The sequence below is a fragment of the Tachyglossus aculeatus genome, chromosome 5 (assembly GCF_015852505.1).
Source record: "Tachyglossus aculeatus isolate mTacAcu1 chromosome 5, mTacAcu1.pri, whole genome shotgun sequence".
NCBI lineage: Eukaryota > Metazoa > Chordata > Mammalia > Monotremata > Tachyglossidae > Tachyglossus > Tachyglossus aculeatus.
In genome coordinates, this window is record NC_052070.1 from 56,894,242 (window position 1) to 56,913,156 (window position 18,915).

The 18,915-nt window shown below is 47.3% G+C and overlaps 1 protein-coding gene across 1 annotated transcript in view; it reads left to right on the top strand.

Moving 5' to 3' along the window:
• IGSF21 (immunoglobin superfamily member 21) overlaps positions 1 to 18,524 on the top strand; it is a 386,505-nt gene extending 367,981 nt beyond the window's left edge. The window contains exons 7-10 of the mRNA XM_038747515.1: positions 7,085 to 7,170; positions 8,840 to 9,032; positions 11,486 to 11,524; positions 18,278 to 18,524. Coding sequence (XP_038603443.1) covers positions 7,085 to 7,170; positions 8,840 to 9,032; positions 11,486 to 11,524; positions 18,278 to 18,351 — 392 coding nt within the window. The 3' untranslated portion in view covers positions 18,352 to 18,524. The remainder of the gene's footprint in view (positions 1 to 7,084; positions 7,171 to 8,839; positions 9,033 to 11,485; positions 11,525 to 18,277) is intronic.
• The last annotated feature ends 391 nt before the right edge of the window (positions 18,525 to 18,915 follow it).

Here is an 18,915-nt window from a genome sequence, read left to right on the forward strand (position 1 = left end):
TCTGTGGGGTTTTATTTTTCATGATTATTTTGATGATAAAGCATCCTTTCAGACTGAGGAAGAGGAGAGAGAGAGTTGATGGCCAAAGGGCAGGAAACCTGTGCTTTTCTTCTGCTGTGAATTATCTTGTCCCTAGCATAGGGCTTTGCATATAGTAGGTGCTCAGCATTTGCTAGTGAGAATGAGAAGGAAGAGGTGTGGAGGTGGAGGAGGAAGTGAAGAAGAAGAAGAAAGTGGAGGAGGAGAAGGAAGTGCAGCATGGCTCAGTGGAAAGAGCCCGGGCTTTGGAGTCAGAGGTTACGGGTTCAAATCCTGGCTCCGCCAATTGTCAGCTGTGTGACTTTGGGCAGGTCACTTAACTTCTCTGGGCCTCAGTTCCCTCATCTGTAAAATGGGGATTAAGACTGTGAGCCCCCCGTGGGACAACCTGATCACCTTGTATCCTCCCCAACACTTAGAACAGTGCTTTTCACATAGTAAGTGCTTAATAAATGCCATTATTATTATTATTATTATTATTAAGTGGAGGAGAAGGAAATGGAAAAGGAGCAAGAGGGGTAAAGAGGGAGAAGGAAGGGGACAGGCGGACAAGGAAGAGAAAGAAGAAACAGATAAAAAAAGTTGAGGGAAGGAGATTGGGAAGGAACAAGTGAAGGAGGGAAGAAGATGAATACTAGTAAGTGCTTAACAAACACTCCTGTTAGCATCAGAAAGGGAGAAGCAAAGTGGGAGAGAGGAAAAAGCTGGAGAGAGCAAAGTGTATCGTGTAAAACGTGTGGGGAAATCACACGGTTGTTTTAGGTAGGTTCTGTATCCTTCATGGGGTGAAGTCGGGGAGTGGTAGGGCATGAGAGAGACAGACTGATCTGTGGGTTGGGACAGCAGCCTAGGGATCAGGAGGCCTGGGTTAGGGTTCAGACTCAACTCAGAACTTGTGAGTGGCTTTTGGCTTGTCAAAGGCCCCTCACGGCAGAGAATGAGAGAGCTTCTTCTGTCCATCAGTCATTCGATGTCCCCCAGTGCCTGATTACAATAAGCAGACCCTTGGTAAATGTGGGCGTGGTGATTAATGACTTAACCTTTCTGAGCCTCAGTGATGCCTGCAAAATGGGGATTTTAATGCCAATCGGTCACTGGTATTTCCTGAGAGCCTGAGAGTTGTGTTTCTGTCTTATTGATGACCTCTCAGTGGGGCGGAGAACATGGTATGCAGTGCTTGGATTTGCACTCTCTATTCACCTCGCCATCAGCCCCACAGCACTTATGTACATATCTGTAATTTATGTATTTATATTAACATCTGTCTCCCCCCTAGACTGTAAGCTAGTTATGGGTAGGCAATGCCCCTGTTATACTGCTATCTTGTACTTTCCTATGTGCTTAATGCAGCACTCTGCACACTAAGCACTCAATAATAATAATAATAATGTTGGTATTTGTTAAGCGCTTACTATGTGCCAAGCACTATTCTAAGCACTGGGGGGGATACAAGGTAATCAAAGTTGTCCCACGTGGGGCTCACAATCTTAATCCCCATTTTACAGATGAGGGAACTGAGGCTCAGGGAAGTTAAGTGACTAGCCCAAAGTCACACAGTTGACAAGTGGTGGAGCCGGGTTTCAAACCCAAGACCTCTGACTCCCAAGCCCGGACTCTTTCCACTGAGCCACGCTGCCTACGACTGGCTGACTGACTAATGTCTGTGTCTCCCTGCAGACTTTAACCTTCTTGTAGACAGGGAACATGTCTACCAACAAATAAGAAATACCAGTCAATCAGTGATATTTATTGAGTGCTTCCTGCATGCCCATCACTAGTACTAAGTGCTTGGGAGACTACAATTCTAGTTGGTAGACTCCATCCCTGCCACAGTGCATGCCCAGAAGTCCAAGGCAAGAGAGTGAGAATAGCTCAGTGCAAACCATCCCACCACCCCAGAACAAAAGGAGCTCTGTGTCCTGTTGACAGTGGACATAGCTTTGCCCTCTGAGCAAGCCTCACTTGGTTGGCTAGGGGCAGAGAACCTCCGAGACTCTATTTTCATAACGCAGTGTTCAACACATCCTTTCTCGGTAACAGTCACGCTCATGAATACAATCTCACAGTCCACTGGGGCTAAAGCAGATTAGCACAGAAGCACCAACAGAAAAATAGCATCAGATCTAACCGATAGAAACATCAGAACATATAAAGAGCCCGAATCACAAGAACTCATTCCCATCATTTAAGGTGATAGGCATAAAGGCCTGTTTGGTTGTAGTGGCCAGCGGGGCAAGGGTGTTAACTAGAGGGAGGGAAGGGTTTAAGATAGGTTTTCAAGGGATGGCAAGGACTTTAGCAATGAAAATAGTTATTTCATGGTTCTAAATTAGCTTGGAGGAGAGTATTGGTCTGGTCACGCCGTTCAGCTGCCCGTGGATTCAGGGTAATAATAATAATAATAATATTTGTTAAGCTATGGATGGTAGGCACAAGATAATCAGGTCAGACACAGTCCCTGTCCTGCACAGGATTCACAGTAGGACTCAAGTAGGAGGGAGACCAGGTATTGAATCCCCATTTTACCAATGAGGAAACTGAGGCATGGAGAAGTCAAGTGACTGGCCTAAGACTAAGGTCACATGGCAGGCAAGTACAGCACTCCCACACCCCCCAAAATAAATCCAGGATGTTATTTCTTTCACCAATCCCTGCTATTGTCACCATGTGCCAAAGGGTAGATTGAGGCAGGAGGCAGAAAAGTCCTGTATACCTAGTGGAAAGACCACTAGCCTGGGAATCTGAGGATCTAGGTTCCAAACCCAGCTCTGCCACTGAATTAATTCTTTGCCTGCTTTGTGACCATGGGGAAATCATTTAACTTCTTTGTGCTTCAGTTTCCTCATTTTAAAAATAAGGATTCCCTCTTTGATTATGAGTTCTATGTGCAACAGGGACAGTGTCTGTCCTGATTAACTTGCATTTACCCTAGCACAGTGCTGGGTACATAATAAGCACTTAACAGATACCATATAAATAAGATCATAGTCCCTGCTTCCTCTTAGCTCCCAAGGGTCCAGTGGCAGGCTGGGAAGAGGGCTGAGAACACTGCCAGAAGTCCCATTCATCCTTTCTGAAGTCTGGCCCAGGATCCACTTCCCTCTGATGTGCTTGTCACCAGCTGAGGTGCATTGAGAAATGGGGTTCTGGCCAGCATGTCCTCTCTGCAAGGAGGGGCCGTCTCTCTCAGAGCCTCCCACAAGCCATTGCTTCTCCATTAGAGATTTGAAAGGAAAGCCAATTCTGAGGCAAAGGAGGGAGGGGGCGAAGAAAGAGGAAAAGGAAAAGGAAAAGCCTCATGAAGGAGAGTGAAGGGAGAACCAGGGATCTCTCCTGGCAGGAACCCTCAGTGGGACTGCCTGAGGTGGTCGGCAGGACCCATTTACCAAGAGGAGACAATGGGCACAATGGCTCAATAACTGCAGCCGGAACATGCTCAGAAAGCAGAGAGGGAATGTGAGCAATGGCAGGGCTGTCTGCTGTTAGAGAACCAATGCCCGTGACTGCTGGGGATGGAGTACAGAGGAATGAGTGCTCTTCTCATGTCTTCCCTCCAACTAGGGAACGTGGGCCTCTGCAGGTCCCAGGAGGGCAATTCCCCAGGTCAGGGAGACTCCACAGGGGCTGGAGCCCGATGGCCTCAGTGCTGCGGTCCAACAGGACACTAGTTTCCCCAGCCTAGGGGAACGGGCACCAGTTCTTGCCAGGCCTAGTCCCGCTCTACCAGCTGGGGAAGTGAAGCATCCTGGGATCCCCAACTATCTCCCTCTGACTCTGCTCCTCTGGTTGCACGGAAACAGCCATTTCCACCCCAGCCTCTGTGGTCCTGAGCCACGAGGGACCCGAGTGTTCACAGTGGGTGGACACCGTCCAGCTGGCTCAGTCCTCCGATATATCCTGTCTGCCCAGGCTGGCTCGGGAGGGACTTGGGAAACTGGGGCCCTATGACATCTCACTCCCCAACCAGGCCATCTGTGAGGTGGCTGGTGAATCCATCAACCCCAGCCCACTCTGCCGACGCTTCTCAGTGCCCTCACCTCTCCTCTGCAGCTTGCGGAGGCAGGGAGAGAATTGTTCATTCATTCAGTCAGTCAGTCATTCATTTGTATTTATTGAGCACTTACTGTGTGCAGAGCACTGTACTAAGCGCTTGCAGTGTGACTCAGTGGAAAGAGCCCGGGCTTTGGAGTCAGAGGTCATGGGTTCAAATTCCGGCTCCGACAATTGTCAGCTGTGTGACTTTGGGTAAGTCACTTAACTTCTCTGGGCCTCAGTTACCTCATCTGTAAAATGGGGATTAGGACTGTGAGCCCCCCGTGGGACAACCTGATCACCTTGTTACCTCCCCAGTCCTTAGAACAGTGTTTTGCCATTATTATTATTATTATTATATTATTATTATTACAACTCAGCAATAAAGAGAGCCCTAATGCTTTGTTGCCGCAGCAACAGCTGCGGCTCTGTGGAGAACCTTCCCATCTGTCCCCTCAGCTTCACTCTACAAAGTTTCCAGGCCACTGATTCCTGCTGCAGGCCACTTATTGAAGGCCTCATAGCCCCTGCTCTGTCTTGGGGAGCCATGCAGTCCCAGGCTGTCTGGGTGGGGTCACTCCGTGAGAAGGCTCTCCTGGCTCAGTCGCTCTGGTCACTTCTGGGTCACCAGCATCCAAGCCATTGCACATTGAGAGGGGAACAGGGTTTGGGAAGGACACTGGGGCTGATGCCAAGTGGAAGTCCCTCTCAGAGAATGTGATTTGCAGTCCCTTCTCAAGGACAAATCTGCAGGCCTCTCCTCCTCCTCAAAGCTGCAAAATGAAAACAAAGGATTTTTTTTACTGAAAACAATAATTAAATCAAAACACCCCAAAAGACACAGTTCCAAAGGGCAATTGGCAGTTGCAAATAACAGGACAACTAACAACTGACATTATGGGGGCTTCACTGTTGATCAGGATGTCAAACAACAAGGAACCCAGCTGAGTTCCAGTTTGAACTGGGTGAATCCAGAGTGCAGATTATCTTCCCTGGACTCTCTGTGGCCCTGAGAGCCGACTGCCAGGCTGGTGTAAACATCCTGGGCTGATAACCTGTTTGCACACAATACTGGTACTGTCTATAAAGAAGTTTGCCTCTCCTTCCTCCAGCCTTCACTCTGCCTTGCTGCCCAGATCCTCCTCTTCAAGCATTGCTTGGAACATATCTCTCAGCTCCTCAGAAACCCCTCAGTAGAACTCAGCTCAACCTCTAGACTCTATGCTTGTTGTGGGCAGGGAACATGTCTACCAATTTTGTTATGTTGTATTTGCCCAAGTGTTTAATTCAGTGCTCTGCCCACAATAAGTGCTCAATAAATACCATTGATGATGAATAAATACCATTGCTTCCAGAGTGAAAACAACTGTTCCAATCCGAACTCTCCTGTTCTTTCTTCCCTTACTGGTCTCCTGTCCCCCATCTGTCATCCTACATAATCAATGGTATTTGAGAAGCAGCGTGGCTCAGTGGAAAGAGCACAGGCTTGGGAGTCAGAAGTCATGGGTTCTAATCCCAGCTCTGCCACTTGTCAGCTGTGTGACTTTGGGGCAGTCACTTCACTTCTCTGGGCCTCAGTTCCCTTATCTGTAAAATGGGGATGAAGACCGTGAGCCCCATGTGGGACAACCTGATTACCTTGTATACCCAGGTGCTTAGAATAGTGCTTGGCACATAGTAAATGCTTAATCAATGTTATCATTATTTTTATTATTAGTCAATGACTGCTTACTATGTGCAGAGCACTGTACTAAGCACTTGGAAGAGTACAATAAGCAGAGTTGGTATGTATGTTTCCTGTCCACAAGGAGCTTACAGTCTAGATGGAAAGGTTGGTGTCTTCGGAAACCAGAGTATTGAAAGCCCTGAGTTATTCATAGAAGAGACACCCTGGCAGTATGAAAGGAGCAATACCATCATAAACTTTTCCTTCCATTGTGAATCTCTCCAGTGACAGACCTCCAGAGTGGAGCAGAGCTCAGGCAGCTTCTTGCTGAGCCATTTTATATCCGCTTCCACTCTCACAGAAGATTCTCAAGAACAGAGGAGACAGTTACCTGTCCCACAGAGTTTATGGGGAAGGGGATGGATTTAATAACTCTTCAAAGCCTCCCACTGCATGCCAGCTCTAAGGTTTAAAGATCCACATAGTATATCAAAGTCTTCAGATTGGTGCTGGTGGGGCCAGGCCTCTCCAGGCAAGTCCCTGTCCCTGCCCGCCTCGGTCTACCTCTGTGTTACGGTGGTGGTTTGCAGAAGGTGAATGGCTGAAGAAATGGAACTGGGCTAGGAGGAAGAGGGCGTGGGAGAGGACAGCGAGGGTGTTCTCCTCATCAGAGCCGAATCAACCAATCAGTGGTATATATTGAGTGGTTATCATGTGAAGCAGCATGGCTCAGTGGAAAGAGTGTGGGCTTTGGATACAGAGGTCATGGGTTCAAATTCCAGATCTGCCAATGGTCAGCTGTGTGACTTTGAGCAAGTCATTTATTGGGCCTCAGTTACCTCATCTGTAAAATGGGGATTAAGGCTGTGAGCCCCCGTGGGACAACCTGATCACCTTGTAACCTCCCCAGCGCTTAGAACAGTGCTCTGCACATAGTAAGTGCTTAATAAATGTCATTATTATTATGTGCAGAATACTGTACTAAGCCTTTGGGAGGGTACAATACTGTAATAAGAATAATAACAATAGTTGTGGTAGTTGTTAATTGCTTACTAAGCCCTGGAATGGATACAAGCAAATTGGGTTGGACACAGTCCCTGTCCCACATGGGGTTCACAGATTTAATCCACTCACAGTCATAATCCTTGGTACACAAGAAAGAAACGGCATAAAGGCTGTCATGTAATGAGACACAAAGGGAGAAAGAAGGGGAGAGAGAGAGAAAGAATACCTGGATTGGGGGCCAGGGAGGAGTTGGCGGTTGGCAATCAGATGATCAACTAAACAAATTCCCAGCTGTCTTGGGCCCCCACTTGCCCTCCCCCAGCTAGACACTTCTCTCCACAGTTGCTCCCAAAGGCCCCAAGATCATGATGACTCCAACCAGAGCTCGAGTGGGGGACACCGTGAGGATCCTGGTGCATGGCTTTCAGGTCAGTCGGTTGCCTATCAACCTCTATATCAAGCAAAAACTCCTCACTATTGGCTTCAAAGCTCTCCGTCACCATGCCCCCTCTTACCTCACCTCTCTTTTCTCCCTCTACATCCCAGCCCGCACACTCCACTCCTCTGGCGCTAATCTTCTCACTGTGCCTTGTTCTTGCCTGTCCCGACATTGACCCCGGCCCCGCAGGATCCCCTTTACCTCCAGATCTTTGGACTCTCAATTTTGTCCTTTAAGTCATTTTTGAGTTTCTAATTTTTGTGATGGCCTGTCCCGCCTTTGACCCCTGGCCCATGTCCTACCTCTGGCCTGGAACATCCTCCCTCCTCAAGTCCACCAAACAACCACACTTCCCCCATTCAAAACCCTACTGAAGGCTCACCTCCTCCAAGAGGCCTTCCCACACTAAGCCTCCCTTTTCCTCAGTTCCCCCTCCCCTCCCCATCATCCTGACTCACTCCCTTGGCTCTACCCTCCCTCCCTGCCCCACAATGCTTGTGTATATATGTACATATCTATAATTCTATTTATTTAATGCCTGTTTACTTGTTTTGATGTGTATATATCTATAAATCTATTTGCTTATATTGATGCCTGTTTACTTGTTTTGATGTCTGTCTCTCCCCTTCTAGACTGTGAGCCCGATGTGGGCAGGGATCGTCTCTATTGCTGAATTGTACTTTCCAAGCGATTAGTACAGTGATCTGAACACTGTAAGCACTCAATAAATATGATTGAATGAATGAATGAATGATCCTCAGGGGGACAAACTCAGAGGGCCGGCCCCCGTCCTCCTCCCCACTCCCCAGTCACTTGGGATCTGGGTTAGCCTCGGGAAGCCTCATTCCATCCTTCAAGTTGCTTCCAGCCTTGGAACAGTCTAACTGGGGAGGCGAGACTGAAAAAAGTCCAAGCAGCCTAGATGGACAAAATTACAAGAATGAGCAGAGTGAGAGGACCGGGAGACTGATGACTTGGTGGAGAATATGTGGGATTTGTGCTGGGACATCTCCTGGAGGGGAGGGACCTCGAGTTGGAATTTGCGGGAGAACCAGGAGGTAGGATGAAGAGGAACAGAGAGTGAGGGGGTTCCAGAAGGAAAGGGAAACTGAAGCATCTTGGGAATCTCCAGGCAGAAAAATCTGACCTTACCCCTCTCCCCACAGTGCCTGAATTCAGGGCTTGGGGCTGGGCAGGCCCAGGTTTATTTCAGGGGTTTAGGGCGCTTGGGGGTGGAAAGTAGCAACACTGGGAAGTTGAAATTGAAAAGGGATGGGAAGAGAAGAATCCAAAACTGGAGTAGGTGGGGTAATGACACGCCAGTCTATTCTGATGGTAGATGAAGCATGTAAAATGATCAGCGCACATGCCTTCCCTTACCTTTTTTTTAATCATCTGAGTCAGCAGCTTGGGCCCCTTTTCCTTCTGCCTTCAAATCTTCATTCGCAGAAGATCATGTGCCCCCTCCTTACCTCCAGAAAACAAGTGACTCTGAAGCCACCAAGCCCAGGAAGCCCTAGTTCGGGAGGCTGAGCCACAGGGTCAGCACTTGCTGTTGCGTCTGTCCTGGGGACGGGCTTGAAACTCCTTGTTCAAGCTGTCTCCTTCCCTTCCCCCGCAGCAGTTTGACCTATTTTCTTCTGCCCTTTGAACTACAGAATGAAGTCTTCCCCGAACCCTTGTTCACCTGGACCCGGGTCGGGAGTCGCCTGCTTGACGGCAGCGCTGAGCGTGATGGGAAGGAGCTGGTCTTGGAGAGAGTGCCAGCCGAGTTGAATGGCTCCATGTATCGCTGCACTGCCCAGAACGCCCTGGGGTCCACAGATACCCACACCCGGCTTATTGTGTTCGGTATGGCTTCTCCTCCCCTACTGCTGCCATCCCTTTTCCCTCCCTCCCTTCAACCGTCTTCTCCCTTATGGATCAAACAAACAACAAGTCAGTCCATCAATCAGGCATACGTATTCCTGCTGCTTCCACTCCCCTGCCCTTTCCTGGAACCCTGTGAGGGAGGGTAAATCACTTCCTGACAGGGAGACAGGGTTGGGATGGGGAAAGAGCCTGCCTGCCACATTCTCTAGACTGTAAGCTCGTTATGGGCAGGGTACGTGTCTGCTAACTCTGTTGTATTTTACTCTCCCAAGCACTTAGAACAATGCTCTGGGCATAGTAAAGGCTAAAGAAATTGATTGAGCCGGGAGGGTACGAAAGCGAAATAGCCTAGGGAATCAACTTGAGCCAGTGAAAAGAGCATAGGCCTGAAAGTCCTATGTCCTGGAAGTCCTGGAAGTTCAGCACTTAGAACAGTGCTTTGCACATAGTAAGCGCTTAATAAATGCTATTAAAAAAAGTCAGAGGAACTGGGTCCTACTGCCAACTCTGCTTCTTGCCTGCTGTTGTGACCTTGGGCAAGTAGCTTAATGTCTCTGAAACTTCTCTGTTTTCCTCACCTGTATAATGGGGATTCAATAGCAGTTCTCTCCCCTCCTCAACCCCAGCCCTTAGGCAGAAAGCCTCATATGGGACAGGGACTGTGTCTGACCTGATTATATTCTATCTACCCCAGCACATAGTCTGGTGTTTGACACACAATAATAATAATGGTATTTCTTAAGTGTTTACTATGTGCCAGGCACTGTTGTAAGCACTGGGGTGGTTTCAGGGTAATCAGGTTGTCCCACATGGGGCTCACAGTCTTAATCACCATTTTTTTACAGATGAGGTAACTAAGGCTCAGAGAAGTTAAGTGTCTATCATACAGCTGACAAGTGGTGGAGCCGGGATTAGAACCCATGTCCTCTGACTCCGAAGCCCATGCGATTTCCACTAAGCCACACTGCTTCTCTGTAATGATAGTATTTGTTAAGCGCTTACTATGTGCCAAGCACTGTTCTAAGCGCTGGAGTAGATACAGGGTAATCAGGTTGTCCCACGTGGGGCTGGTAGTCTTAATCCCCATTTTACAGATAACTGCTTAAAAAATACCATGATTATTAGTTCCTGCTGGGGAAAAGAGAGCGACAGTTAAAACTTCCCAAATCAAGAGGTGTGTTTATAACAGGAGTAATAATAATAATAATAATAATAATAATAATAATAGCATTTGTTAAGCACTTACCCTGTGCAAAGCACTGTTCTAAGTGCTGGGGAGGATACAAGGTGATCAGGTTGTCCCACAGGGGGCTCACAGCCTTCATCCCCATTTTACAGATGAGGTAACTGAGGCACAGAGAAGTTAAGTGACTTGCCCAAAGTCACACAGATGACAAGTGGCAGAGCCAGGATTAGAACCCATGACCTCTGACTCCCAAGCCCGGGCTCTTTCCACTGAGCCACGCTGCTTCTCTAAGTACTGTTCTTTGTCCCCATGGGGGAATAGAACAAAGGAAAATGGGCCCAAATTGCAGCAAGAGGGATTTGATCTAGACTCTAGGAAAAACTTCCTGGCCACAAAACATGGAGACAAGCTATTGAGGCACCAGTGTTTCCGAGGGAGAAGAGCATGTTTGAGTTCCAGCTCTGCCACTGGCCTGCAAGTCACTTAGCCTCTCTGGGCCTCAGTTCTTTCCTCAGGCCCTCCTAGATTGTGAGCCCCATATGGGCCAGGGACTGTGTCTGATCTGATTATCTTGTATCTTCCCCAATGTTTAATACTGTGTTTCAATCCAGAGTTAGATAACCCATTTACTAACTGCTTTCTCTGTATAGGAATGGCAGCCATCTGGAATGGATAAAGGGCAGGACTGCATGGAAGCAGGGTTCTGGACTGACCGTGGCATTTTGATGATGACTGGCATTTGTTAAGCGCTCATTATGTGCCAAGCACTGTAATAAGCACTGGGGTAGATACACGATAACCAGGTAACACATGGGGCTCCCACTCTAAGTAGGAGAGAGATCAGATATTGATTCCCCATTCTGCAGATGAGGAAACTGAAGCACAGAGAGGTTAAGTGACTTGCACAAGGTCACACAACAGGTACATGGTGGAGTCTGATTTAGAACTCAGGTTTCCTGACTCCCGGGCCTGTACTCTTTCCACTAGGCCCCATTGGATGAGCTCTGTTGGTCCTTTCAGCTCCAGGATTCTAGAACTGTGGGACACGGCTAGGCACTTTCCTAACTCTTGTCATCCAACTCCCTCCTTTCCCCAAACCTGTTGCAATGGAATAATATTTCATAATAATCTCAAGGAATGTGCTGCAGTTCTTGCCAGCCTAAATCCACGGACCTGGTGCCCACATGTCTAACACAAATGTTCACCGTGTAAGTCCTTGGTCCTAATTCTAATTTTCTTCCCATAGAAAACCCAAATATTCCCAGAGGAACAGAGGACTCCAATGGTAAGTGTCAGCCCCTCCACAACTCCTTGTTGGAAGACAAAATTGTGTGCTTAAGTCAAGATTTCACCATGGAGAGGTTCTAAAACAGCCATTTGATGGGTCCTGGCCCTCTCCAAGATGAATCAATATTTATTGAGAGCTTTCTGTGTCCAGAGCACCGTACTAAGCTCTTTGGAGAGCCCAGTGCAACAAAGTTGCTAGACACGTTCCCTGCCCACAATGAGCTTACAGTCTAGAGAGTGCACCCCGTTCGAATCCTCATGACTTTGAGAGAGAATTCTGGTTGAGTCCAAGGGTTTTGTGGGCCCAAGGGTCCTCATCTAACATACAGTCAAGCCCGGTGAGCTTCAGATGGGAGAGAACTGAGCATCTCAGTTCCCACTGTTGGACCTGTTCTACTCCAAAATAAAAGGTAAGAAAGAAAAATGCCCTAGATATAAAACCAGATCCAGGAGATGTATAGCATGCCCTGAGCTATGAAGTCAAAAATACACATATTTCCTGGAATCACAGCCCATCAAGAGAGGCTGTATCATTATAATGGATATTCTGTTCCCTCCCTAACTTCCCCTTAGCAGCTTCAAGTCGGTGGCTCATTCCTCCCTGGCTGTGTCTTATGTGACACCGGCTCTTGGTTTCCAGGAAGAAAGGCTAGGTTAGAAAGGCACGACCAGTGCTTTGTTAACATGGGCATCGGTCAGAGTCCGGGAGAGACTTTAGCTAAATCATCCAGGAAAACGGATCTGTTGGGCTACAGGTTGGCAAGCCGGGATGGCTTAGCCAAGCGATTAGTACAGTGCTCTGCACACAGTAAGCGCTCAATAAATACGATTGAATGAATGAATGAATGAATGAGATTCCATCAGCCAATGGAATCGAGCAGCCACACTCTAAAGGATGTGGCGACTCAGACAATTGCCACAGGTGGTCTGCCGTGACAGTTCCCCCAACCCTTTTTTCCACCAGGCAGGGAAATCAACAAGTTAGCACACACCCGTCGCTATTATCTAGCATATCAGAAGGAAGGAAGAAGACACTCTGCAAGTGGGGAGTAGGTTGGCCCAATTCTTCATTCCCTCCAATACCACCCCAGCCCTCACTCACTGCTGCTATCCAGCAAAGTAGTAAGTGGGAGGGAGGAGGGAGGAGAAGAGATCAGAAACTGATCAAGAAGGGCCCTGGGTCAGTGACAGGGGTTACAGAGAGGTGGAGATGGGGAACACAGCTAAAAGAACAGATGTGGTCTCTGCCCCCCAAGGGAGAAACTAACAGTTGAAATATTAATAATAATAAATATTATTATTATTATTATTTTTATTATTATTATGGAATGCTTACTATGTGTCAGACACTTTACTAAGCATTAGAGTAGTTACAAGGTAATTTGGTTGGACACAGTCCCTGTTCCACATGGGGCTCAAAGTGTAATCCCCATTTTACAGATGAGGTAACTGAGGCCCAGAGAAGTAAAGTGACTTGCCCAAAGTCACACAACAGATAGGTGGCAGAGCTGGGATTAGAACCCATGACGTTCTGATTTACGGTCCCGTGCTCTATCCACTACATCATTAATTCAAACCTGCCTGGCTCCATCCAGTGCTGACCGGTGATCTCACCAGCACAGAACAGAGCTGGGCTGAAGCTAAGCCATGGAGGGAATAAGCCCCAGGACTGAATCTGAAGAGGTCCGTGATGGGGAGGTGGGTAAGTACAGGAGTCACTGGAGAAGGTGCCTCCAGTAGGAATTGGACCATCCCTTGGACCTCCTGACCAAGGGGGTGTGACCTTGGGCAAGTCACTTAACTTCTCTGTGCCTCAGTTACTTCATCTGTAAAATGGGAAATGGTAAGCTCCAAGTGGGACATGGATTGTGTCCAACCTGATTAGCTTGTATCTACCCCAGTGCATAGTCCAGTGTCTGGTGCAGAGTAAGAGCTTAAAAACTGCCATAAGAAAGAAAGAACCAGCTTAAACTAGATACTCTGCCCAGAGTTTTGCTCTTTCTAGCCTTCTCACCCACCTCCTCTTCTCCTTTCCAATCCTGCTGTGTCTCTTTTGGGTTAGAGACAAGGTGCTCTCATGGAGAGATCTTGCACCTGGGAACTCACATGGTACCCCGGAGCTAGTATGCACTCAGTATTACCTTTGATAGATTGATTGATACTCCCAGCTTTGCCCCTTGGCCTGCCAAGTGACCTTAGAACATTCGCTTAACCTCCTCTCTGGGCCTTAGTTTCCTCATCTTTAAATGGGGAAAAGAATACTTTATCCTTACAGAAATGTAGTGAGAATAAAATGAGATCATTGATGAGAGAGCAGTTTGGAAAAAGTGCCAAATATATATGAGACATTATCATTATTATTATTTTTGTTGTAGTTATTATTATCAATCTAGTCTCAGGGTATTCATATTTGGCTCCCTCTAAAGCATCTGGTCTGGACAGGTTTCACCATCAGCTCTGATGGGTAACTGTGCTTCCTCCCTCCATTTTCTTTGGTCAACCAGAAAATGAGTACAGAAGGTGTGAGAGGCGATCTTTGCTCCCAGAAACACTGCCTTTCTGCCTTTCCAGAACATTGATTCCTACTGGGCTGGCCAGTGAGTGTCCCCCTCCCACCTCACCGAGATGGCTGCATTTTGGAGGGCAGGAAAGGGCCACTCACTACTTTATTGGTTGATGGGAAAGAGCTTTCCAGGTGGGGGGAGGGGGTGGTACCCTCAACTGTCAGGATCATTATTCTTATTATTGCTATTAATAGTAGTACTTACAAAGTCAACTCTGAGTGAATTTTGGAATCCCATAGAGCTTGGAGCCTGGCTTTATTTGGGGAATCACCCACACTTCATTTCTCTTACCTAAACTAGGATCCAAGAGCTGGAGGCTGGGCAAGCATATTATATGAGAAGCAGCATAGCATAGTGGATAGAACACAGGCCTGGCAGACAGAAGGTCATGGGTTCTAATCCCGGCTCTGCCACTTATCTGCTGAGTGACCTTGGGCAAGTCACTTCACTCCTCTGGGCCTATTTTACCTCTTCTGTAAAATAAGGATTGAGACTGTAAGCCCCACGTGGGACAGGGACTGTGTCTAACCCAATTTGCTTGTTTCCACCCCAGCGCTTAGTTCAGTGCCTTGCACAGAGTAAGCACTTTCCAAATACAATAATAATTTTTATTATATTCACACATCCACTTCTATTGGGTGCAGTGTGGTATACAGGAGATAATCCTGAAGGCACTAATCATTGACCGGCATAAACTAGATTGCTGGACCATGGTCAGTGATTAAGCTGCCACCCGAGGCTCTCGATAGGTCATTACAAGCATGAGAGATGCTGAATCCTAGAATGAAGCACAAATTTGGACATACAGAGCCTCCCAAAGTGGTCGAAGAGCGACCACCAGGCAGGAGAGGAGGGTGTCGGTTGACACACTTATTCCATAAAAGTCACACAAATGTCAGTTCTGAACAATACTCGCAAGGGGCAATAAATTCCAGATTTCAGCAGGTAATCGTGCTGGGGTAATTGATTCTCATGGCATCCCAAAGGGAGGCTCAGTCTATGTATCTCCCTTTACCAGCTGGAAACCTGAATTGATGAGTTAATTTTGATGCATATCAGCGGTCCCTCTGACAGTCAAAGTGGTGCTCTGGTGGCTCAGCTGCCCTAGATCTCAGCCCCTCCAGAACCAAGATGTCTTGGCGCGGGTTCCATCAGAGTGGCTCCGCGGTTTCTCCGAATGAGAGCCCATCGGTCAGAGGCAACTTGGCTCTCAGCTACTGGAACGCACACTGGACCAAATGCCAGAGAAGCTGCTGTTAACTTTATGGCTGCTATTGCATTTTCTGATAGTAACAGAGAAGCAGCATGGCCTAGTAGATAGAGTACAAGCCTAGGAGTTGGAAAGTTCTGGGTTCAAATCCCGGATCTGGCATTTATCTCCTGTGTGGCCTTGGGAAAATTGCTTAACTTATCTGGGCCTCAGTAAAATGGGGATGAAGACTGTGAGCCCCATTTGGGACAGGGACCATGTCCAACCTAATTAGCTTGTATCTACCCAGTGCTTCAAACAGTGCCTGACACATAGTAAGTGCTAAACAAATGCTGTCATTATTAACTGAAAGCAAGCCAAGGGGGCAAGAAACAGGATGAGGTCCTGCTGGGAACAGCCCACAGATTGGGGCCCAGGTGGAGCTTGTGCTTCGGTTTTCTGGATGGTTGCTTTTCTGTCCCTGGAAAACCAGAAACGGTGTAGTTTAAGTCACCGGTTGAAGAACTGGTTCATGGAGGACAGGGATTAATTATTCTCTATTTGCACAAAGGAAAAGGGCTCACATTGCAATGGAAAGAGTTTAGATTTGTTTTATGGTATTTGTTAAGTGCTTACTATGTGCCAGGCACTGTACTAAGTGCTGGGGTAGGTACAAGTTAATCAGATTGGACATAGTCCCTGTTCCACATAGGGCTCTCAGTCTTAATCCCCATTTTTACTGAGGAGGTAACTGAGTCACAGAGAAGTGAAGTGACTTGCCCAAGACCACACAGCAGATAAGAGGCAGAGCCAGGATTAGAATAATGATAAAAATCTTGGTATTTGTTAAGCGCTTACTATGATAAAAACACTGTTCTAAGCTCTGGGGAGGATACAAGGTGATCAGGTTGTCCCATGTGGGGCTCACAATCTCAATGCCCATTTTACAGATGAGGTAACTGAGGCACAGAGAAGTTAAGTGACTTGCCCAAAGTCACACAGCTGAGGTCCTTCTGACGCCCAGGCCCATGTTCTATCCACTAGGTCCACAGAAAGAGCAAGGAACCAGGAATTGCTGCTCCTCAGCTATAGAACAGATCCATGGGGGTTTATGGGGTCTAAAACTGGGATGGATAGGTTAAGTGGAGGCAGGGAGATGGACTTGTTGATCTCTAGTCAGACTTCTGGCTTTAAGATTATAGAAAGATGGAACTGTATTAGGTACTCTCTACTGGATTTCTGACTTCATAAAGTTCACAGTCTAACTAGGCCGAATGCAGGTGTGGCAGTCTCTCTCATCAAATTGGCCCGTGGGGCACGAGGTCTGTCTAGGATGCCGATTTTAGTGCCTTTTGGGTTGTTCTTTGGTTTTCCATTGATTTGATTGTGAGAAGCTAGTGAAAAGAGCATGGGCCTGCAAGTCTGTTGACCTGGGTTCTAATCTTGACCCTGGGCAAGTCACTAAACTTCCCTGTGCCTCAGTTTCCCCAACTGTAAAATGGGGATTAAATACAGTATTCTCTCCTACTTAAACTGTGAGCCCCATGTGGGATTGGGACTGTGTCTGACCTGATTAGCTTGTATCTAGCCCAGAGCTTAAAACAGTGCTTAACACCTAGTAAGCACTTAACAAATACAACAACATCAACAAAAATAAATAATAATAACAATAATAATAATTTGGAGTATTTGTTCAGTTCTTCTGCAGTGGGATTGGCCTATAGCAGTGTGGCCAGTAGAAAGAGCCTGGGCTTTGGAGTCAGAGGTTATGGGTTCAAATCCCAGCTCTGCCAATTGTCAGCTGTGTGACTTTGGGCAAGTCACTTAACTTCTCTGGGCCTCAGTTACCTCATCTGTAAAATGGGGATTGAGACTGTGAGTCCCCTGTGGGACAACTTGCACTTCCCAAGCGCTTAGTACAGTGCTCTGCATGCAGTAAGCACTCAATAAATACGATTGAATGAATGAAAATGAATGACAACCTGATCACCTTGTAACCTCCCCAGCACTTAGAACAGTTCTTTGCACATAGTAAGTGCTTAATAAATGCCATTATTATTATTATTATTATTATAGCACCTAGCCCATTCAGTCCAGAAAGGCAGCCTCACAGATGGATTCCAGCAGATGGAGGAGAGCCGAGGTGAATCATCCTGGTAGATGTGGAAGAGGAGAGTTTACAAGAGCAGGGAAAAAGTCCTGGAGTTGGGAACAGTAGACTAAATAGCAGAGAGACTGGAAAAAGCCCAGAAGATCAATGTCATTAAAGCTTTAAGGTCTTTAGGACTTTAGAACCATCATTGTTCACTGAACCCATTACAGCTTGCTGCCCTCAGAAAGTGTCCGGCTTCTACTCTGGGAGTGACGTGGCAATAAAAAGGTTTCAAGAGTTCAGCTCCCCATGCGCTGATGCCCCAATCTCTGCAGCCCCCTGGCCTGAGGGCTGGTTTCCCAGTAGCCTCCCTGCCTCCCATGAAGTGAGACCCCATTAGCCTCAGTGGTCAAATGAAAGCAACAGTAATGGTGACGTGTGGGATCCTGGGGCAAAAACATTGCTTCAGGATTGGCCTTTTGGCTAGCTATGTCCAACATCAAAGCACATGATGCCAACTCCTTCCCCGGGTATCTCTCTCATGTTAGGGTGGACCAGTGTCCACCTAAGAGGGTTTCCCTAAGTCCTCACTTTATCTTCTCCAATTCCCTCCTCCATTGCCCTTCCACTTGGATTTGCATCCTTTATTCACCCCTCCCTCAGCCTAACAGCTCTTACGTGCACATCCGCTATTTATTTATTTGTATTAATGGCTGTCACCCCCTCTAGATCATAAGCTTGCCATGGGAAGGGAACGTTTCTACCCACTCTGTTCTACTTTACTCTCCCAAGCAATTAGTACAGTGCTCTTCATTCAATAAGCTCTCAGTAATCACTATTGATTGATTGCCTGCTAGCACCATTTCATGCAAACGACCTGATCTTTTCTCTCATGGTCTGTTTTAGGTTCGGTTTGTAGCCTCGTCGGCATCAGGCTCACGTTGATGCTTGCCCTAACAGTGATCTTGGAGCTGACGTGAAGCCTCACCGCCTGTCTCCTTCCAGTGGCTTCCACCTGGCATTTACATCTCCGTCGATCGGTTTTCATTTCTTTTCTAAACTATTTACAGTCTTGTTCTCGGTCTCTTTCCGTCTGTGTCTTGGCTTCTTCGGTCGGTTTAATTAAAAACAAAACGAGAAAATTTTTCCCTGGTTGGAGGCTCTGCGTGGTCTGTTCTCTCTAGGCTGACGCTGGCCAGGGGGGGTGGGAATGGGAGAGGCAGGAGAGGACAAAGGAGTTCTGCTAAAAAAAGTTGAAAAGGGCAGTATTAAAGACAACCAGTCCTCCTGTCTTCTGCAGGTGCCAGTGGTATTGATGAACCTTATTCTCCCATAGTGCACAGGGAAATGGATGGTAAGTCAATTAAGAAGTCTGAATTGAATGCCCCTGGGGTCCCAGAATTTCACCAGTCTTTGATCCCCCCAAAATCCGACTACATGCTAGGAGACTGACATCCTCATGACTGCAAAGGGATGTGCTTTCTCTAGCAGGAGGACTAGGCAATTATGCAGTGGGTCTAAGAGTCAGAAGAACTGGGTTCTAA